Source organism: Engystomops pustulosus, chromosome 1, assembly GCF_040894005.1.
Source record: "Engystomops pustulosus chromosome 1, aEngPut4.maternal, whole genome shotgun sequence".
Lineage (NCBI taxonomy): Eukaryota > Metazoa > Chordata > Amphibia > Anura > Leptodactylidae > Engystomops > Engystomops pustulosus.
The window spans coordinates 147,722,661-147,745,983 of NC_092411.1; the positions used below are offsets into that span (position 1 = coordinate 147,722,661).

The 23,323-nt window shown below is 41.2% G+C and overlaps 2 protein-coding genes across 5 annotated transcripts in view; one reads left to right on the plus strand and one right to left on the minus strand.

Moving 5' to 3' along the window:
- EPS15L1 (epidermal growth factor receptor pathway substrate 15 like 1) overlaps positions 1-1,937 on the minus strand; it is a 142,702-nt gene extending 140,765 nt beyond the window's left edge. Inside the window, exon 1 of one of the 2 annotated variants that reach the window (XM_072156354.1) lies at positions 1,716-1,937. In XM_072156354.1, coding sequence (XP_072012455.1) covers positions 1,716-1,727 — 12 coding nt within the window. In that variant the 5' untranslated portion in view covers positions 1,728-1,937. The remainder of the gene's footprint in view (positions 1-1,715) is intronic. The other variant, XM_072156363.1, reaches the window with a different exon arrangement.
- Positions 1,938-3,193: 1,256 nt separating this feature from the next.
- C1H19orf44 (chromosome 1 C19orf44 homolog) lies at positions 3,194-13,711 on the plus strand. Of its 3 annotated transcripts, none has more exons than XM_072156444.1 (10): positions 3,194-3,370; positions 4,237-4,350; positions 5,879-6,192; positions 6,693-6,984; positions 7,663-8,008; positions 8,785-8,855; positions 9,025-9,499; positions 10,304-10,390; positions 12,320-12,486; positions 13,509-13,711. In XM_072156444.1, the coding sequence occupies exons 2-10, from the start codon at positions 4,246-4,248 to the stop codon at positions 13,554-13,556; spliced, it is 1,905 nt and encodes a 634-aa protein (XP_072012545.1). In that variant the 5' UTR covers positions 3,194-3,370; positions 4,237-4,245; the 3' UTR covers positions 13,557-13,711. The 3 variants fall into 3 exon arrangements, with proteins under 3 accessions (XP_072012545.1, XP_072012555.1, XP_072012563.1); XM_072156454.1 differs by having other exon boundaries at positions 4,240-4,350; XM_072156462.1 differs by lacking the exon at positions 10,304-10,390 and having other exon boundaries at positions 3,242-3,259.
- Positions 13,712-23,323: the final 9,612 nt, after the last annotated feature.

Genomic DNA, 23,323 nt, shown 5'->3' on the forward strand with positions numbered 1-23,323 from the left:
ACTGCAGTTTTGATCATTTTTTTGTAGATGAGATCCACTTTCAGGTACATCATTTACAGGGGGTTCAATAGCCAATAATTAGATTTTATTAACTCTTTTTTGGTGGTGGTTAAAAAAATCATTAATTCTTGTTTATGGTTTTTAGCATTTTTTTCCCAGACGTTCACCGTACTATAGCAATAATGTGTTATCTTTATTCTGTGGGTCATCACGATTACGGCGATACCCCATTTATAAAGTTTTTTTTATGGTTAACTCATTTTGTGAGAAACTTGCTTGTTTTTGCATCGCAGGTTGTTACCGACGTTGTAATACCCAATATGTTGTGTTTTTTTGGGCGATTTTCACTTTATGTTTTATTTGATTATTCCATGGGATGGGACTTCAGGGGGCTTTTATTATTTTTAATAATTTTTTTATTGCACTTTAAAAAAAAAAAAAAAAATTTTTACTGTTTTATTTTGTCCCAGGGTCATTTGATCACTTGTTCATTGTAATATGCTACAGAACTAATCTATTGCAGCATATTACAGTCATTCTGCATAGGCTGACAGCTGCACTGTTAGATTCTAACAGGCTGCTACTATAGGCAGCCCTGGGGTACTAATTGGGTTTCCATGGCAAGGATTGCCCTGCACGGAAGGTCATCCCGCCGATGCACCATAGACGCTGCGGTCACTATGGCCGCGGCTTCTATAGGGTTAAATAGACAGGATTGCAATAATCGCGATCCCGGATACTTTGTACAGCCGGGATCCCGTGGCGATCACATGGGCTCAGTTTCTGAGCCGAGGCGATCACCATGACGTGATACTAAATCAAGGTGCGGGAACTACCTGCATCCTATGACCTAGAATTATCTTAGGGTGCAGGAAGGGGTTAAAGTGTGGACTATCAGGTTCCATTAGGCCCATACACAAGATAACCAACTTACTGAACTGCTGATACTTGTAGTGCTACCTTGTATTTTGTACTGTGTGCAAATATATATATATATATATATATATATATATATATATACTGTATATATTGTTTTGCCTAGTGTGCCCTTAAGCCAATTAAATATAAAATCTAATCCGTGTTGCTCTTTTATCTCGATCCACAAACCCAAATTTATATACATTCTACCGGGTTGGTTCTTCCCCCCATATAATCCCGTTACAGAACGGGCTTATATGAAAGGAGAACTGGTGGCAGCTTAATAAGATTCTATTTAACAGAGGCTAGTGAAAGGGGTCTTACAGTCGTTCAGGGATGTGATTTATTGTTGTGCCATATCCTGAAGTTGTGTGGACAACTTTATGTCAATTCCTGCACCTCTTTGAACCTGTGCTTTCTGGGAGTGTCAACAAAGTGACCTTCAGGGGTCCGAAACATCACGGTTTCCTTCACACCGAGTTAGGTTTTTTCAGTTTTATGTGCTGAAAATCTTGGCTTATACTCCAGTATATATGGTATATTTGATTGGCAGTGGATTGGGGGGGGGGGGGGGGGTTAACCTGGTATAGGGCCCCATTGTCCCTTCCCCTAGCCATGCCTATTTGTAGCACATTTTTACATTGTTAATATTATGTGCCTCATGTTTGATCTTTGGAACAATATTGTGACTAATAAAGTTGCTTTTGTAATTTGATATTGGCCTCCTATTGCATCTCTGTCATTTTTCTTTTTGAATTCAAGTTGACTAACAACTTACAAGAAAGATAAAAACTCACCCCTCTTACCATCACAAGTGTAACTGAGGGTAAAGCACTGAGGAGGGTGCTGGCTGGTATCAGTATGGGCTCCTACCCTAGTGCTGCTTTATTATATCTGGTGACTGCAATATGTCATTTTGCAATTTCAACATTATTTATAAAAAAAAAAAAAAAAAAAACTTTCTGGAGTGACCATTACATAAAACAAAAAAATCTACATCCTCAACGCAGTGCACTGATCTGAAAAAAAAAAATATAAGAAAGGTTAACAAAATAATAACTTTTATTTATGGGAACAACTACCATAACTCCCATGGCCCCCTCCTAATGTCGCACACAGTCTGCACCCCCACATTCCCCCCATGTCACACACATCCTGTACACCCCACATTGAACCCCATGTCGCACACATCCTGCACACCCCAAATTGAACCCCATGTCGCACAGCCTGCACCCCACACATTCCCCCCATGTCACACAGCTTGCACCCCCCACATCTCCTCCAAGTCACACAGCTTGCACCCCACACCTCCTCCATGTCACACACAGCCTGCACCCCCACATCCGCTCCATGTCACACACAGCCTGCACCCCACACCTCCTCCATGTCACACACAGCCTGCACCCCCATATCCGCTCCATGTCACACACAGCCTGCACCCCCACATCCGCTCCATGTCACACACAGCCTGCACCCCCACATCTCCTCCATGTCACACACAGCCTGCACCCCCACATCCGCTCCATGTCACACACAGCCTGCACCCCCACATCCGCTCCATGTCACACACAGCCTGCACCCCCACATCCGCTCCATGTCACACACAGCCTGCACCCCCACATCCGCTCCATGTCACACACAGCCTGCACCCCCACATCCGCTCCATGTCACACACAGCCTGCACCCCCACATCCTCTCCATGTCACACACAGCCTGCACCCCCACATCCTCTCCATGTCACACACAGCCTGCACCCCCACATCCTCTCCATGTCACACACAGCCTGCACCCCCACATCCGCTCCATGTCACACACAGCCTGCACCCCCACATCCGCTCCATGTCACACACAGCCTGCACCCCCACATCCTCTCCATGTCACACACAGCCTGCACCCCCACATCCGCTCCATGTCACACACAGCCTGCACCCCCACATCCTCTCCATGTCACACACAGCCTGCACCCCCACATCCGCTCCATGTCACACACAGCCTGCACCCCCACATCCGCTCCATGTCACACACAGCCTGCACCCCCACATCTCCTCCATGTCACACAGCCTGCACCCCCACATCTCCTCCATGTCACACAGCCTGCACCCTCACATCTCCTCCATGTCACACAGCCTGCACCCCCACATCTCCTCCATGTCACACAGCTGTTATTTTTACCTTGCCGCCTCAGCCACCTCTCTCTGGTACCTGCAGGCTTCCTGTGTAAACTCTTGGGTTGCTCCTCCCACATAAGAGCCTGGTCACGTGGTCATGACGTCATCGGAGGCCCTTCCTACAATAAGGAAATAGCTTGAAGAAGCAGACTGCCCCATTTGGGGTTGCTATGGTAGCCACAATCATGGCGTCGCGCTGGGGGCGGTTGGCGAGGGATTTCAGTCAGATAATGCTGCTGCTGCATCTGGTGTGAGACGGTGGAGCTCCCTGTATACTGAACGTGGTGAGGATGAGCATCTGAGGAGATACACAGGCTCCTTCATACGGCAAGCAAAAAGCAGTATACAGAGGGGCATAGCAAAACCTATCACTGGTGGCTGAGGGGCCTAGGTATTACATGTGGAACAATAGCGATGGGGTTATCCGGGCAAGTAACTGCATGAGACGCCACTGTATAATGCCTGCCAAGTTATGTCTGTACATGGCTGATCAGGAGGGTAAGATCGGGCATTACCCCCAGCCATCAGTACCATGTACTGGAATTCAGCTGATGCCTTATGAAACCATTGATGTATTAGTGAGTGTATTAGACTGCTGAATCTCACGTCATTGGTAGTAATTGATGGCACCCCAGCTCCCTAGATACTGAATGTGGTGAGAGTGATCATCTGAAAATAATGCAGCACTGTATGCTACATGACTCTGTAGAAATGCAAAGCTTAAAGTATTCTACAGAGATATAGAATCTGGAGCAAAACCTACCATTAGTGATGGGAATTCCGGCTCTTCTTAGTGAACTGGATCATAGGGCTTCGCTCACTTACAGGAGGTGGCTCTCCTGGATATGATAGGGAGCCTCAGGCCAGTAAGTCACCCCACATCACTCCACTTTGAACTCGATTTTTTGGGGGGGGATAAAGGGATTGTGGGGAACAGTGTTTTTGACCAGGCGCCGTGCATCGCTATGGAGATGGGATGGTTGAGAAGTGCTCACACCTTCTCCTCTCCAGCGCACTGCCATGTGCTCGCCCGGGCTAAGTAGCCTTAGATAAATCTCACCCATGTAATGTTAGTTAAGTACTGACTACAACATCACGCATGTGGTTCTGCTACATTAAAGGAAAATCAAAAAAAGTAATTTTTGTTTAGCAGGACAACATGGCCAGGAGTGGTGTGAGAAGTTCAGCCCTGGCGCGGGCACAAGCTCAGCTTGCGGGTCAGAGAGTTCCTGTAAAACCTAAAGATGTAACAGATGAACTACAGGTTTGTTTTGAATTTTTTTTCCTTTTTTGTTATTTCCCCTTTCTTTATGAAATCTGACACTTGTGAATATGGCTTAAAGGGAATTTAATTATCCTGGAACCTAACCCAACTTGTTAAAAACTTTATTTTAGTAATATGTAAATTAACAGCAGAGGCTACTGGGACATGGCCCTTGGCCCTTGGTTCCCAGTGCCAGGCTAGTACAGGCCCCAGTAGCCTCTGCAGTTAATTTACATATTACTAAAATAAAGTTTTTAACAATTTAGCTTAGGTCCCAGGATTATTAATTTACAGATAAGGGCAGAGGCTGGCAGGAGGAATGTACCATCAGGTCTACTTCTGATGGTAGCTTCCCTTTAAGCCATGTCTACTAATATTTCCTAATATCTCAACTTTGTTTTCATCATTTTTTTAAAAGTCTGTTTATTCTTATATGATGTTAGCTTACAAATAGAACAGAGTTTTATTTATTCCCCCCACCCTCCCCCGAAATTTCTGCATAGAAATGGATCATTTTTGTTTTAAATGATTAGATAATTTTTTTCCAAAACATCTGTGTCAGTGTCCACTAAATGTATCATATGCATCGTTGCTTTTACAATCACCAAATTTTGCACAGCCGCTCCCTGTGACCGGGGAATGTCATAGACTCGGTTTTGAGATAAATTTTTCACCCCTGCGCTTTCCAAAATACACTTATTAATCACCATCTACAGGAGCCATTGACTGCTGCTACTGCAGTTAGAAGCTGAGCCTTGATTGGCTTCTGTTCTGTCACAGGTCATTAACATGAGCTCTGAGTTTTTATTGGTTACTATAGGCAATAAGTATAAGACAGCTCATGTGTGAGGTAATATGAATAGGGATACAGAGATAGGGGGAGGTAAAATTGTTCCAGTTGCCCATGGAAACCAATCAGAGATCAGCTGTAATTTTATGAACAGCTGTGAAAAAATTAAACTTGAGCTGTAATTGGTTGTCATAGGCAACTACAGCATTTCTGCCCTGACACTTCTGATAAATCTCTCCATAGGCAAAGTGACAGTCGGAGACAGTCACAGTCCGATACAGAGACAGTCACTGAAAGAAGCGGTCACCAAATGAGACAGAGAGACCGTATGAGTCAGAGATAAATACATATAAAATATTTTTTGCTAACCCATTTTATTTTGTTAGCATAGAGCAGTTATTTCCTATCCCGGGCAGCACCAAACCTTTAAGAATAAAACAAATGTTTTTTTCCCATAACCCGTGATATTTTTGCTCTTCAGAAAGGCATCCAGGCCCCTCTTGAGTCCGCAAAACAACCTCCTGCAGTAGAGAGCTCCATAGCCCCCCCCCTCCCCAAAGATTTAACTGCAACGTGTGACTGCACACTAATGCTTCAATATGCATTAATTTCTAATGCTACTGGGGATGTGGAGTAGCCTGAAACAACTCTGGTGTGGCCATGCCCACTTAAAGACCTGCAAATACAAAATCTCTTCTTTAGTCTTTTTTAGTAAATGTATATTACTTGTACTTTCAGGAATATATGCGTGTACTTAACAAGAAGACAAGTGCTCTAAAACTCTCCCCGCCATCCGTTGCTGATCTGAGTGACTTCTCAACTGAAGAACAGGACAGTGAAAAGTACAGAGCGGCTGGTAGTCCTCAGCAGGTAGCAGGAGCGCAGAGTAGGTTTCTAAAGAAGAAAACACAATCTACTAATGATGTAAGGAGCAATGCTGCTGTTACAATTGAGGCCAAAATGCCTGTCCATCCTCAGCCTGTCCAGTCAAAGATGCCAACTAGTGCGGCCCTGAAGAAACTAGCAGAAATTGAGAACAGACATCGATTAAGGTATAAAACAAGAAAAATAAAACTTAGATTAAGGTTCTGCTCACTCGGAATAATGTGCTGGATGTTGACCCTTCCATTCCAGTAGAAGAAATGTTTCTACGGTACTCATAAAATATATTAAAAATTCCTCTTCTTCATTGATTAAAAAATAGCGTACATTGAAACATGTAGATCTGCCTATCGTATGTTCCTAACTTTTATGGCTTTAAACCCATGATTACCATTTACATGCCTATGTACACGATTTTTTTTTTTTTTTTTTTTTAGTGAATCAAATTTAGAAACTTTTTATATATTTTCTGAGTGCTGGAGAAAGATTTCTTCATTTTGATTTATCAATTAAGGTATCAAATGAGATCTATTTGCTTAATGCAGTTCCTTTTAAACCATTCATTCTATTACAGGTCTTTCTTCATTAACTCTTTTGGTTTGATGTAATGTATATGTTGATTTATATGTTTTATTATGTGAAGCATGTTAACATGCCCTGTTATTTACAGAAAATTGGAGATAGACATTTCTGAGAATGACTCTGACTTGCGAACATCTGAAGAAAGGCCTTTCTCCAATAGATCAAGTAGTGAATTTAGCACCCGTGAAAAAAGGTTTTTAAAAAAGAAAGTAAACATAATGGAACCAGAGCCAGCAAGAAAGGACAACAAGCATGCTACTGGGAACCAAACCATAAAAAGTAAGCCAGGAACTATGGAAAGTGAAGAAGAAGAAATGCTTCATCTTGTTGGCAGCTCCGTAGAATTTTCAGAAAGTGATGAGAGATGGTGGAAGTTCCCGGTGAGCTTCATTTCTTTTATTATTTGCATTGTGAAACCTGTTACCCTGAAAATACTGTAGAACCTTCACATGCTCCTAGATCTGGAGGAATCTAGAGTGATTGTGAGCCCAAATGTTGGCTGTGGATGTACTCATGACTCTGAACTGCAATAGATACCGTAATTACAGTATTACTTATTGGAGTTCAGTGGTTTTCTACATTAATTGTTTTAAGGAGTTGTCCATATTTTTCGCTGTGTACAGAGAATGCTGCCAGTCACTGATACGATCTTGATAGTGAATCTTTTCCTACAAAACCATACATCAAATAGCTCCTCTTTTCCTCTTAAATTACATACCGCCTACAAATTAAATTGTGGGGGTGATTTTATCTTATTCTTAACCCTGCTCCCTGCACATGCTGGAAATAACTTCAAGCTCCAGCCAATTCCTGGTGCAGACTATAAGTAATGTGCAGGTGTGGGGCATGAACACCCCACACGGGTCCACTCCACCGCCGGGAACTGCCCCCATCACCCCTCTCTACACCTACTTGGTGGTGTAGGGGGGGGAATGCACACAACCCAATTAGGAGTTTATTTTCACACATTTGTATTTCCACATTCTATTATAGTCTTGGATATTTTCAATTTGAATTTTACAAATTCTCTACAGTCTGTTTCATTTACTTTACAATAGAAACCTCCTAGGACACCATCACCTCCAAGTAAATCAACTCCTCGCAGAAACCTTCGTCACAGTCCCTCAGCTATGGGATTTGTGTCTCCACGTCGACCTCCTTCTCGCTTACCTTCAAGAACACCTTCACCTCCTAGTTATGGAAGTCCAAGGTTTCCAAGAAGAACACACTCCTTAACCCGGTTTAGATCTCGGTCTCCTTCACCGTCTTTAAGAAGCTCATTGACCAGTCCATCTCCAAGGACAAGACTTGGCAGACGTACCCCTGTGTCTCAGAGGAGTGACATTAAATCACTTGATGAACTCTTCCACAGATCTGAGGATCTTAGCAGTGCAAGTTCCAATGGTAATCTTCCATGTTTAGTTGTCTTCTAAATTTATTGGTTATATAGTAACTACCGTATGTTTAAAAATGTTCATTCCGTTAGTTCCTCAAACATTGTGGAGGAGATTTATTAGAAGTGTCAGAGAGAAGAACTGTTCTAGTTGCCCATGGAAACCAATCACAGCTCAGCTTTCATTTTCCCACAGCTGTTTATAAAATTAATATTCTACGTATGAATTGTATGATGAATAGTTGAAAGGCATTGCAAAGTATTTTTGGTGGAACATTATGGGGCAAATTTACTTACCTGGCCCTGTCGCGATCCCCGATTTGGACGGTCCAACGAGGATGAAGTCCGACGCGATTCATGAAGATCGTGCATCCATCGCTGCTGCGCCGAGGTCCACCAGAGTTCACCTTCTTCTTCCCAGTGCTTGTAAGTGCGTGTCTTGCGACACAATTCTAAATGTTAAATCCCGTGCGCGATGCGGCACAAAATGGAAATCGTCGGGAAACCTGACAAAAATGCGCTCTGCGGACCCTTGGTAAATGAGCCCCTATGTCTTAATATTAACGCATTGTGATGTTGTCCTTTTACCCTGTGGCAGCGCCAATCTACGTACACACAGGCCTTCTACAAGCATATTTCAAGCCACATATGAGCCTCAGCAGTAAAATCTAGATCAGTGTTTGCAAAAGTTCTGTACCCTATAGAATATTTGTACTAGATTGATGCAATTACTTGTATTGTTATTTTCGGTTTATTAGAATATATTACCATTATTATTTTTCCTCAGACTTTAAACTGAATATCTTAAGTTTAGATGATCTGGCACTACCAGTTGATGCAGAAGAGCCTAAAGAAAAGGTCAGTAGTTATTTTTATCAAGACATGTTTTTCTTTCGTAATCACCTGTATCAAGTTCTGAAACTGTACGAAAACTGTGAAAACAATTTTCACAGTATAATTGAATATGAACAGAAATTTAGATATATTTCATTTGTTTTAATCGTGATGTCTTTTTCCCCAATCTTAGACGATAGGTGAAAAAACAAAGACTAAAAAGCACCTCTCCTCTGCTGAGGACATAGGAATCTCTCCTAGAAGGGATGCAAAGTCATTAGCAAGGCAATCCATTTCAGAAGAGGAATCTGTTGTAGATGTACACACTGAGACTAACAAAGATTCAGAAATGTTAACCTTTCGACAAAAGGATCACAGTAGCTCTTCCTGTTACATACCAGATGCTTCAGATGAATCCTCTGTTAATTCTGTTTATTCAGAAGATTTTGAAAAATCTGTGCATACAGATACCGAATATAGTTCAAAGTCCAATTCATACTCTAAATCCATATCTGTAAAAAAATCCATCCTTTCTTCAACTCATCCTTCCATGACTTCCAGCAAAGCAAGGCAGAGGAAACAAATGGCTGGGAACATACAGAGAGCTACAGTGAAAGAAATTGCTGTTCAGACCAGTGATGCTGGAGTTGCTTATCATTGGCCTCGTAGTAGGTATCCTTTCATATTGATGACAACTGCAATATGTATGCTATAATCTACAGGTTTGGCTTTCTACAGTATGTCTCTACATAGATACAACCCGGGTATTCTAACCCAATTATGAATCTTTAACCATACTTGCTTCCATACGAGCGCCTAAAAAGCTGCAAAATTCAAAATTTTTTAAAAAACCCGCAAATTAGAGACCAAAAAGAAAAAAATACATGCATCACAAAATTAAAAAGATGCATAGCACTGCTAAAGTATGCTGACTTTTCAGGTCAAAATGGCACTGAAACCGCTTCTTTGACTGAAATGCTACAATGTGGTTCCCATACCTAGTTGGGAGCAACTGTAGCTCGGTAACAGATTGTTTTTATGTACTATAAAGTGGCAGTAACTCAATAATCATCTTTATATAGCACCATCACATTCTGCAGAGCTTTACAGATCATGGGGTACACTAAATAATAATACATAATTTAACAGCGTGGTCAGATGAAATGATAGGAATGAGGGTCTTGCTTGCAAGACTTTACAATCTGTGAGGCTAAAGGTGCTTTTATAATGGTTCTTCCATTCATTATTTGAGTACACTGCAGAAATGCTTCTCCATCCACATGCATCAAAACTATTTTACTAAATTGTTGTAGCAAATCAGTTGTATGTGAATGCATCCAAACTGCGTTGTATGCCATTGCTTAACCCACTCAGTCAAGCCTTGCTATTTGTGACCCTTTGTGAGCGATACATTTTTAAACCCTGCATTATATTGTTTGGATATCATTTCTGTGCTGTCTTTCTCTTTACAGCAAGTATGAGCATTGAACACACTGCTGCCCCTATTATGAATCCAGTGGCAGTGGTCAGTCATATGCTGAGCCCTGATCTAATTGAAGGTACATTCTTCTTACATTAGATGTGACAAAACATTGCAGACTTTAATAACTTAACTAGACTTTCTCCAGCTCAAACATTTTGCTGTTCAGTTCTATGACAAGTTACAATTCCGCTATAAAATGAGCTTCTGGTGGCCAAGGCACATTGCTTTTGGACTTCTGTCTATTGGGTCCTGCATCTACCTGAAAGTTTTGGGAGATCACAAGACCTCATTCTGTCAATGAATGGTCTCTTAGAACCACAAAACATCACTTCCCAATGGGGCTTATTTACTAAGGGACACACGGCCGCATTTTCGTCGGGTTTCCCGACTTTTTTGGCAGTTGTGCATTCTCGTAGGGGAACGCACCTCATGCATCGCGCAGGGACTGTTAAGTAAATCTGCCCCATTGAGTTCACTTTCTCTGTTGTACCTTGGTCCTCATTGACTGAGGACCGCTGGTTACATATAGTCAGTTCTGTTTATGAAGGATACAGATATAAGTATGTGATACAGAATTGGAACATAACCAAAATCTAAACCAATCGCCACTGGGAACTTATTTGGTGACTTTTCTGCAGTATTTTTAATAGATCTCCCCTATATTCTTCGCTCTTTTTTTTAAGCTATGGCTGACGGAATACAGGGTCAAGTGGAATATCTTGCAAAAAAAAAAATTCACTTTGAAAAACTAAAAATATAAAGCACACGTCCAATATTTTTAAAAAACCTATCCAATGATGCCAAACTTTGTATCCTATCCCTATTCCAAGATGGGTGGGGAAGTTTAAAAAAAATCTTAGATGGGAAGCCAATTATTTTTTATTTTTTTATTTTTTCTTTTTTTTTTTTTTGCAGATTCGGATTCCCTAGGAAAAATAACATTGATTTGACTAGGTCTTTTTCAATTTTGGTGATGAAAAATCAAAATGTATGCAACAAAAGTTAAAAAAAGGGATATTTCAAAAAATACACATTAGATCCAAAATAGAATACATTTTTTTTCAGAAAACTATCTAATGTGAGACGCGGGGTCTCGTATTATACCATCACCCCGATGAGAACAGAAAACTACTACAGTCCACGTCACTGTTCCTTTACATTTCTATATGAAAAATTTTGATTCACCCCAGGGTGAAATACAGGGTCAGCCTTATTATCATTGGATAGGTTTTTTAAGAAATGTTTGTAATATTTTGTTTGATCCGATGTGTATTTCTAAAGATATCCATTGAATCATAGATGAAATGTAATTTTTCCTGGGGAATCCGAATCTGCCATAAAGAAAAATGCGGGTTCCCATTTAAGATCTTAAAGTTGACCCCACCCCCAGGGGGTGGGGGGAGGGAGACAAAGTTTAGTATCTTTGGCTAGATTGAGGGAAAAAAGTGACCGGTATGTTTTTAGTTTTTCAATCTGATGTGTATCTTACCCCACCCATTTTGTTACATCCTATATCAGTGATGGCAAACCTTTTAGAGACTGTGTGCCCAAACTACAACAAAGACCCGCTTATTTATCGCAAAGTGCCAACACAGAAATTCTATTTGTGATTTATACTCCCTTCTCTGTCACAGTTTTCATTGATACCAGCACTCTGAGGACACCAATAAAGCAGAAAATAGTCCCAGGTAGAGCTGTCACTTTAAAATACTTCTGTGCACAGCAAGTCCTGGGCTGTCTGGGACTGCAGGAAGATACCTGGAGTCATCACTGGTGATGGCCTGAGTGCCCACAGAAAGGGCTCTGAGTGCCACCTCTGGCACCAGTGCCATAGGTTAGCCATCACTGTCCTATATATTTGGTATACCTGTAACCAGGTATAATATTTGATGTTCCCTGCTTCTTACATTTGAAACTTTTAGTTTTTTTTGCAAACTGTGGAAGTTACATTTATGGTATGTGCAGATAACATTTATATACCTACATATTGTTTCCCTTCAACCAGGTTTGACCACATACAATCCAATGGCTCTGGCACTGAATGACATGCTAAAACAGCAGCTGTTTCTCACACGGTCATTTGTTGACATGGCGCAACAGCTATATCTTTCCACTATAAGATCCTTAGAGAATGAATCCTATTGCTATACTTCTCTGGAGGACACAAATGAGGTAAACTTGATATTTAATATTTTACTGCTGCGTGGTAAAAGTTTTCCGTAAATACATTTTTTAAAATTCTATAATGAAAATTATTTACATTTTTATGTGCTTTCTTACAGTTATATGAAACATTTTTGTATTAAGGTACTTGATTATTAAATTTAAGGTACAGGTTAACGTTTCTGTGGCACAGGAGGGAGTTAAAGGGGTTCTTCCGCGACATACAAGTTAGCCCATATCCTGTGGACAAGACCTGGGGGGGGGCTTGCTTTGTAAGACTTATGGAGGGGTTGCTGAGTAAGTGAGGAGAGAGGGAAGACCTGGGGGGGGTAGCTCTCTGTGGGTCTGTGGAGGGGGAGAACAGTTTTATAGTAGTTATATTCCTGTATATTCTTGTACACGGGGGGGGGGGGCTGGAGGGGTATTATAGTAGTTTAAATGCTTGTACATAGGGGGCAGTATTATAGTAGTTATATTCCTGTACATAGGGTGCAGTATTATAGTAGTTATATTCTTGTACATAGGGGGCAGTATTATAGTAGTTATATTCTTGTACATAGGGGGCATTAGTATAGTAGTTATATCCTTGTACGTAGTTGGCTGTAGAGGCAGGGCAAAGTACTGGGGTCTACCAGAGCCCCCGTGTGCAGCCAGTTATTAGCAATTACCTGCTGCATGGGTTCAGTCAATATCCACCATCATTAATATTGTCTTGTTTGTGCGCTGCATTGTAGTCTGCTCTGAGGTCTATTTTACTTATTATACAAATGCAGAATTATGCAGTAGTGGTTTCTGGGGGGAATTTGCTCTGTCCCATGAAGGGTAGCGGTATGGCAATGCGGCCCTCATACTGAAAAAGGTTGCACCTCTGCTGTAGACTGAAAGTTCTGACCACCAACATTGCAGGAAATTACAACATGACTTGAATTTTTTTCTTAAATCAAAATGCATAGAGCTGACGTGGTAGTTTTGGTCACAAAAGTTGCATTCTTTTTGTCATTGGATCCCAGAATTTTTTTTTTCTCTCTTAGTACATTCAGAAGCAAAGGGCTATTAAATGGAAGCAAGGATGTCAATAAAGGAGTTGTTTGGATCCTATACTCTACATTGCGACTGGAACAAGTGATCTCACACTGCAAATCGGCTCTTGATGGCATATGGACTTCTAATAAAAGCTTTAATGGTTTTCTATAGTGAGAAGATTATGTAATTAAAATAACTCACAATTACGAAAGCAATATTAGCATTGTTGTTTTTTTCATTAATTATCTAATTTAAGTAGTCAGGCTTACATTAGATAATGAGGGATCATTTCGGTTCCTAGTTTCTCTGCTCCCTGAGGTGAACAATGACCCACCCCAACAGTAAACAAAATCATAAGAAAAGTCTACCCTATATACTGGAGTATAAGCAGAGTTGCCTCATTTTTACACAAAACTGGGAAAACCTATTGACTTGAGTATATGCCTAGGGTGGGAAATGCATTGGTCACAGCCTCCAGCCAGTATAAAGCTGACTAGCCCATATCCCCCCAGTACATAGCCTTCCAGCTCTTGCCTCCCAGTGTATCGCCTGATAGCCCCGGCCAGCCCCTGTAGTATATAGCTGGCCAGCCCCTCCCTGAGTATGCAAAGCTTTTAATAATAAAAAAAAAGGAACATTGCACTCACCTTTCTAACACCCGCTCCAGGTCCTCTTCTACCTTCAAATGCTCCGATGCCTCTTCGAGTCCTCTTCTGAACTTCGGCTCCTCACACACAGCCGGAACACACAATGACTTCAGCTGCTTGCCAACGTCAATGTTTGTGAGTCACCGACATTGCAAGGGGACCAGAAGAGGCATCAGAAGCAAGAAGAGGACCTGCAGGGGGCGTCGGAAAGGTGAGTACAGTATACTCGAGTATAAGCTGCGTTATACTCAGCTTATACTCAAGTATATACGGTATATCATCAACTTCAGTGATGTGCTATGGGAACTGTGAACTAGAGCAAGGTGAGTAACTTCTGTTTAAGCCTAGGTGCAAATATAAATTCCAGTAGTGAATATACTGCACACTATTAAGTCTCTTGGATGTTTTATCTGTAGTTAGTTTATTTATATCCAACCAAACATAACAAAATATACTATAGCAAGCAGTTCACCAGCCTGATTGCAACACTGCTCCTACAGTAAAAATAACATCTCAAACACTGTCTTACAGTTGGGAAAGGCGTCATAGTTTCTGAACAAGGTGTAAAAAAGATCATTAGAAAGTTTAATTACTAACAATAATTCTGCCCAAAGAGATTTCTGAAATGGAAACTGTATATTTTATTGAGTTACCCTTTAAAGCGCAATGCCAATATTTTTTTTCCCCTCTCCACTTATCAATAGCTCTTTTAAAGTGAAGCCTGTTAATTTCATTACCTATGTCCGGCAATTTCTTTTCTACCCTCCTCAGGTAAGCCTTACCCTGCAGTTGCAGTCTCTCCTTGCTGTGTTGATTGCCTGTAAGACCGATTTTTAACTGCTGGAAGAGCTTCTTACCCTGGAGAGGGGAATGTCATGTAATACTAATCTTCATATAGCTAGCAGGAGAGCCTTGATTGTGTGGATGCAGAAGTCTCCTGCAAAGAATAATGGGAAGGCCTCCCCCATTTCCCTGCATTCCTTCCATACTAGTCTCTAATTCTGGACAGATTGGGACATATTTACTAAAGCCCCTGCGCCAGTTTTGCGGCCGACTTTGCACATCCTTTTATATGCAAACTTCTTGCAGATGTATTTAAGAAGTGTCTACAACACATTTGTTTCACATGTGACTCATTTGTGTCGCGGCTACCCTATTCCCTGTGGAACGCATTTCTGCACTAAAAGGGGTGTTCCGGTGTATAGTCAGACCGTGCGCCACAATTATCATGCAAACTCGGACAGAAATGTGTTGCATGACCTATGTTAAAGGTGCACCAAAAAAAAAAAAAAAAAGTTGTTGCGTTCTGTCAGGGCAGTGCAGGGAGCGCCAGATTCATTCAGAACGTGTGCTACAATAGTGCGATTTGCACTGTTTTTAGTAAATGTGGTCCATTTTGTCTCTCTTCAACTGAAGCTGTATCATTTACTCCTCTCCAGCAACTGCTGGTTTCTACAACTTCTAACATGTAGCATGCTCCTCCATGTGTATATGTACACACATTGCTGTGCTCAGTGTATTCGCTTGTGGGAATTTAAATGGATTTGCTGTTACATTACTTCATAAGAACAAAAAACTTCATGGGATTTGTAGGCAGCTTAAAACTACTTCCACTTTAGGGCAGAGACAGGAAAGGTAAGTCTCCACCCACGCTGCGGAGAAGTATTTCTGACAAGTAGCTTAGAACAGAAAAATGGCATAACTATGGAAAGAAAAGGGCAAGCAACACAATATGGGCATCACTCTGTTTTTAAAGGGGATATCACATACCACAATTTGATGAAAAACCTTATGAAATTGTAGCTACACTTTGTAAAGCCCCCTCCTCTCTAATTTATATACAGTGCCCATATTTTACATAATGGCACGCTATAATGAGCATAAAACATTTAACAAAGCCTATTGTGGCATTTAAATGCTAGCAGTGCAGATGCCTCGCCTTCTTGTAATGTATCAGTATGGAGGGAGGAGAGGGCCAATCCATTCCCACAAAAGCCTTGGTGCCTTCACACGTTGCAGTTAAAACTGCATCGCAATCAGCTTTGAGGTGGTTTTAGGTGCAGTTTTGTCAACTGAACAGGTGAAAGACTTGAACTGAATAGGTGAATTTGATTTTGAAGGGGAAACCTGCTCCACAAATGTCAGTTCATGTCTTTCACCTGTCCAATTGACAAAACTGCACCTAAAACCACCTGAAAGCTGATTGCGATGCAGTTTTAACTGCAACGTGTGAACGCACCCTGTGACTCCAAGGCTTGCCAATTAGACAGATCATTCACGGTCTGCTGGAGGCAGGTCGATACCGATCTCAAGCAAAATCCAAAAGTATGGCAGCATATGGTATGAGCAATTACATCAACCCCCTTTCGCTAGAACAGAAATAAAGGTTCATAATCATAAAAATGTTCAGCATTGTTCCCGCAGCATTTATTCCTGGAGGTGAACCCCCAACAGGAAAAGTTACACCAAAATCTGATGTCTGAATCTACACGTTTTTTAAGTAACAAAAGATTGTACCCAAAATGGTAACAATGAAAACATCAGCTCATCCGGCAAAACATTACCTTTGCACAGGTCGGTACACTGCAATATGAACTCATCGCATAAATAAGCTTTGACCAGCCCTGTTAACAGAATAAACGGAAAGATCAAAAAATAGTTAAAAGCCCAAAACAAGAATTGATTATTTTCTTTTCCTCCACTTGGAAAGGAAATAAGCCCCTCAAAGATAAACCCTCAAATTTCTCCCCCCAAAAATAAACATTTTATAGCCTGTACACAGTGGGAAAGCAAATCTGCTCTGAATAGCACTCTTCCAATCTATGCCATGTCGTGTGCCCATGCAGCAGTTTAACAGTACCCTATACGGTAGTTACACTTTTTTGCCATTTTGAAAAATATTTTAAAAATTCAATAAGAAGTGATCAAAAGGCTGTACAGTCCTTAAAGTGTAACTGTAAAGTTATAACGATTTGACCAAATTATATGATTCCCCCTTTGAAAACAATCAGAACCTACTTTGTGCTACTTACCCTTTTCTTCCCAAAGTTATGGCATTTTCTTTTCTGATAGTGTTTGACAAAAATCTCTCTCCAGATGCGAAGTGGGTGGAGACTAATGACTGTCAGTCTGTGTCCTCAGGCTGAGGCCAGTTAGCTTGCCCAGATACCCCATGATGCCTTGTGTTCTCAAAGTAATTTAGCATTAAATCCACTGCACAGTGCACATACAGGATGTGTATGGTGATTAGCCTGGCAGCTTTCATCACATGGAGGAGCAGGGAACATGTAACAAGTAGACCAGTTACATGCAGTCAGAGAAAGTTCTGTAGAATCACAGACTGGAAGGGATCAGATGGAGGGACTGATAGGGAACAGGGGAGATCTTATAACTCACCATTCTGGGTCTTCACTGTCTGAAACACACCCAGCTGTGCTACATACAGAGAGAGAAAGCTCTGTCACAAGACCTCCTCCCCTGTGAGCAGGAAACAGAAGCAGCCCCTCCCAGATAAACTATCGACTCCAGGGCTTATCAGCAGCACTGAGGTAATCTGAGGGGTATTGCAAAGAAACTACTGGATATAGGTAACAAAAGATAATAGGCAAAGTTGTAAGAGCTATTTATTTGTGGGAAAAAACCCTTTAGAGTTACCCTTTAAAAAGTCATCAGAAGTCGCAAAAAAATAACAGCACCCACAGCTCCATTCACCGAAGTATGAAAAAATCATTAGCGCCAGAAGATGGCAAAATGAATATTGGACACACAGTGTAAGCCGTAAGATCCAAGCCCACAAGAAAACAGCACAAATGCATTTTTCACCAATTTCACTACATTTGGAATTTACCGCTTCCCAGTACATGGCATGGAATATTAACAGAAAACAAGAGCTCGCACAGCTCTCTACATGAAAAAATAAAATAAGTTATGGAATTTTGAGGGTGGGGAGTCAAAACTGAAAACGCAAAAACGAAAAAGTGCCTGATCCTTAAGTGGTTATTATACAGTGAATTCTAGCCCATATTACAAACAGTGTGCCCTACAGCTCCCCCCTCGGCACCTCTACCTAGTGCCATTATGAATAGGAAAGTTTGAATGTTGAGGGTTTCAATTTAGTTGCCAATATATAACCATTGTTCAGAGCCATTTTGACCTCCAAGGAAAAGCCCCAGTTGGCTTCTATGGTAAAAGTCATGATGCTACTATACTGTGTCAACCAACCTTGCTGTCCTACTATTATTCTCCCTCGAGGCTCATGTGCGAGGAATAGAAAAGTCAAAGGGATTGGAATTTAAAAAAACAAAACAAATGAAAATGTTTGCATTATTTCCAGAACAAAGATACCTTACAAGCAGGGGATGGAACCAGCAGACATCCCATGCTGAAGAAGGCTCTGATTGCGGTACCAAACATCAATAATATCACCAAATAATATTGGGAAGTATCAATTATAATGATCAAATATTACATTGAGATTCAGGCACATTTTCAGAGTTTAAAAATTGTTGTGTTTACAAATAATCAAACAAATAAACTTAAGTGATATTTAAAGGGGTATTCCGTGAATATGAACATCTGAAACAAAAACCCATGATGCTATAAATAAATGAATACAACAAAACTCAATGCCATTAGACACAAAATGGATCTTAAATAGTTTGATTTTAGAATTCACAAGATTTTATGGCCTCTCTAAAGTATGCAGAGTTATCACCAAGATGGCTGCCTCTGGAAACTACAAGTCCCAAGATCCTTTAGTTCTCAGTAACTCCTCCTACCTCTGCTCCCACTGATGATGTAACAGCCTGTCCTGCTCTGTTACCACAATAATGATGTGTAACTGCCATCATATTACCTTGCCGAGATGGGTCTTACCACAACACTGGTCATACTGGATGCACTGCAACAAACCCACTACAGCCAAAAAAGGTGGTAATCACATGACCTGCCCAGGCAGGGGCTGGACATGGTATGTGAACATGTGACCAGCGGCCACCTCGTGTCCTTTGTCTTCTCCGCGCAGAGGAATTTGATGGACTGATTAAATGGCCAGTAGCATTTTAATTCTTCATTACAGTCTATGTCAGCAGCATTTTTCTGCTTAGAGGAGTAAAATTTTAACCCCTTATCACCGACACTAGTTTTCAGCTCAATGACCAGACTCGATTTTTCAAATCTGACATGTCTCACGATAATTGGTTATAACTTCGGAACGCTTTAACATATCCGGGTGATTTTGAGAATGTTTTCTCGTGACACATTGTACTTCATGTTAGTTATAAAATTTAAGTGATAAGTTTTGCATTTCGTTCTGAAAAAAAGTGAAAATTTGGCAAAAGTTTGTAAAAATTCTTCATTTTCCAAGTTTGAAATGTGCTGGTTTCCAGACAAGATGTAAAACTACCCAAAAAGTTTGATAATTAACATTTACAGAATGTCTGCTTTATGTTGGGATGATATTTTATGCTTCCGGTCATTTTTCTAGGATGTTATGAGGTGCAGAACTTTAGGTGCGATTTTTCTTATTTTCATGAAAATTGCCAAAACTCACATTTTGAGGGACAACTCAGCTTTCAAGTGACTTCAAAAGGCCTAAATAATAGTAAAACCCCATAAATTACCCCACTATAGAAAGTTCACCCCTCAACATATGTAAAACAACTTCTATTAACCCTTTAAGTGTTTCACATGGGTTAAAAAATATGGACTTGCGATTTAGAAACTACAGAATTTTTTTGGAAATACATTCATTTAGGCCAAAACTGACATTTTCAGAATAAATTAAATGATGAAACGCACTGCAACGCTTGATGCCCAATTCCTCCAGAGTGTACCGATACCACATATGTGGTGGTAAACTGCTGTACGGGCGCACAGCCGAGTATAGAATGAATGGAGGCGCCATTCACAGCAGATTTGTATTGTCACATTGTACGACCTATAAATTTTTATTTTTTTTTGATAATGCGAACATATGAGGGCTTATTTTTTATGGGATGAGATACAATGTATAGATGATTTATTTTGGGAGTCTAAAGCTTATTCATGAGATTTTATTAACTATTTCAAGGGGGACACAAACAAAATCATCAATTTTTATTTTGGATTGTTAGCATTTTTTTTCCCCCCGCTTACCGTACCGTAATAATAATATTTTATCTTTATTCTCTGGTTCACTACGATTGCGGTGATACCTCATTTATATAGTTTTTCTTATCTTTGCTCAATTTTCCTGAGCAAAACCAACATTGGAGAAAATCGCATTGTTTTTACTATTGACAACTTTTCAGGGCCATAACTTCTGTATTTTTCTGTTGTCAGATCTAGTTGAGGGCTTATTTTTTGCGAAAACAGTTGTTCTTTTCAGTCGTATCATATTAGGGAACGTAATTTTTTTGATCACTTTTTAGAACATTTTTTGTGATGGTGTTTGATGAAAAATTGTATATTATGGGAAGTTTTTCAAATTTTTTTTTTTACGTAGTTCACCGAGCGGGTTCAATATTGATTTAGATTTATTGTACAGATTAATACGGACGCGGTGATACCAAATACGTATGTTTTTGTGTTTTATTTATTGTATTTGCATTTTATGTGTTACTGGGGAGATTATGGGACTTTTATTTTATTTATTTAATTATATTATAAAAAGATTTAATTTTTTTTTTTTTTTTTAAACTTTTTTACATTTTCTACTTCTTGGCTTGAATAAGCGATCATCCGATTGCTTATTCAAGCCTTTACACTGCAATACAATTGTATTGCAGTGCATAGTGTAAGTAACTGAGCATGCCGCGCATGCTCAGTTACTTACAGCTGGGTCCTGCCAGGAAGGCAGAACCCGGCAGGGAGAGAAGCCTGCATCCTCGGGTCACTCGTCGGGACCGGATCCCCCGGTAAGCACACCGGGGGGTCCGATCCACGGGGGACACACTTGCATGCTTGACTGCGGCTTGTAAGGGGTTAAACACCCGCGATCAGAGTTTTTCTGATCCCGGGTGTTAGTGCCGGGTCTGGGCTGTGATGTGACAGCCTGACACCGGCACCAGCGAGACCCGGTGTCCCGAAATCTTCTTCTGACGCGCCGCCGTAGAAAGGCGTACGTGTCAGAAGAAGTACCCTTAATGACCGCCGTAAAAAGCCAATGCGGCGGTCATTAAGGGGTTAAATAACTTGTTTCATATTAGCTTATGTTTTATGGGACCATTTGTTTATGAATTATGCCGATTCCTGGAATACTCTTTTAATTGGTATTTTATATTCCATGCTATGTACTGGCAAGCAGGAAAAAAAATTCCAAATGCAGTGAAACGCATTTGCGCCGTTTTCTTGTGGGCTTCGATTTTACCGCTTTCACTGTATGCCCCAAATGACAGGTCTACTTTATTCTTTGGGACAGTACAATCACAGGGATACCGACAGCGGGCGTTACCAGTAAGCCTTGCAATATGCAGCAAAGACTTACCGGCTATGGAGAGGGCTCAGCCCATGAGCCCTCTCCATGCACCCGGCATGTGGCATACTATTGCATCACATGTCGGTAAGTTTAGGCAAGCACACTACAAAATCTAGCAGAAAGCCTTCCCAGAGGAGCAAAAGTTGTTTTATCTGCTTTATGCCTATGTAGAAAAAAGGCATAAAATCACATATAGGTGGACTATTGTACATGGTCCACACACTAGATACGCGATTTGCATAAAATGCGCTTTCTGAAGTCTATAGGCAGCATGCATTATGTTTATTCTTTCTACCTCCAATTACCCATTTTATTTAGAGGCATTTGTTTAACACCTTAGCGCTCCGCGCCGTAGCTGTACTGCGCAGCTTCCGACGATTAGCGCTCAGCGCAGTACAGCTACGGCGCGAGCGCATAGGATTTTAGAATTGTCACCACGTCTCGCGACGTGGTGACATCGGGACGAGAATTGGGTGACAGAGGCAGGAGGAGTTCCTGTCTCCGTCACCCGACCAATCAAATCGGTCCCGCCCGCCGATCGCCGTGATTGGCCAGTCAAACCTGACTGGCCAATTACAGCGATTTTGGGCTGAAAAACGTGGTTTTAGCCCCTTCCTCTTCCTCCAGCGGCACCATTTTGGTTTGGTATCGCTGGAGAGAGGAAAGAGCGTTACTGTGTGCACCAAAATACACTTTTACACTATAAATAGTGTTCTGATCCTTATCTGATCCCTATTGTTCCCTACAAATTCCCATCCTATCTGTTTTTTCCTGTGTCCTGTGTGTTCCCTGTGTGATCGCCTTGTGTGATCCCACGTGTCTTCCGTTTTTCCCTGTCTTGTCCTTCTGAACCCAAACGCACTTTTCAGTGCGCTGTGTTAGCGTTGTTCTGCACTGGACGCACTTTTCAGTGCGCCGTGTGAATAGCGCTGCACAGAATCTTTAGCAGTCTTAGCGGTAGTTAGTTTGTCTTAGGGCAAGCTAGGTGCATTTGTAGCGCCTTTTTGCGCGGTGCACATAGGTTTTTTTTCGGTGCCTGGTAATATTTTTTTTCAGAGCGCCGTAGGTGTACCCGTACGTAGCTACTTTTTGTGTGTGCCATCTGTGCGGCTTGTCCGTGTGGTTTGGTGTGCATTCTCTTTTTTTGTGTGTGCTATCTGTGCGGCTTGTCCGTGTAGTTTAGTGCGCATTATTTTTTTTGTGTGCTATCTGTGCGGCTTGTCCGTGTAGTTTAGTGCGCATTATTTTTTGTGTGCCATCTGTGCGGCTTGTCCGTGTAGTTTAGTGCGCATTATTTTTTGTGTGCCATCTGTGCGGCTGGTCCGTGTGGTTTGGTGTGCATTCTCTTTTTTTTTTTGTGTGCTATCTGTGCGGCTTGTCCGTGTAGTTTAGTGCACATTATTTTTTTTGTGTGCTATCTGTGCGGCTTGTCCGTGTAGTTTAGTGCGCATTATTTTTTGTGTGCCATCTGTGCGGCTTGTCCGTGTGGTTTGGTGTGCATTCTCTTTTTTTTTTTGTGTGCTATCTGTGCGGCTTGTCCGTGTAGTTTAGTGCACATTATTTTTTTTGTGTGCTATCTGTGCGGCTTGTCCGTGTAGTTTAGTGCGCATTATTTTTTGTGTGCCATCTGTGCGGCTTGTCCGTGTGGTTTGGTGTGCATTCTCTTTTTTTTTTTGTGTGCTATCTGTGCGGCTTGTCCGTGTAGTTTAGTGCACATTAT

What these genes read in the sequence shown, in the direction of transcription:
- C1H19orf44 (XM_072156444.1), top strand. Translation starts at nt 4,246, where the DNA reads ATGGCCAGGAGTGGTGTGAGAAGTTCAGCCCTGGCGCGGGCACAAGCT. An exon ending in AGAGATGGTGGAAGTTCCCG is followed by an intron (nt 6,985 to 7,662) that starts GTGAGCTTCATT and finishes ACTTTACAATAG; the next exon opens with AAACCTCCTAGGACACCATC. An exon ending in TAGCAGTGCAAGTTCCAATG is followed by an intron (nt 8,009 to 8,784) that starts GTAATCTTCCAT and finishes ATTTTTCCTCAG; the next exon opens with ACTTTAAACTGAATATCTTA.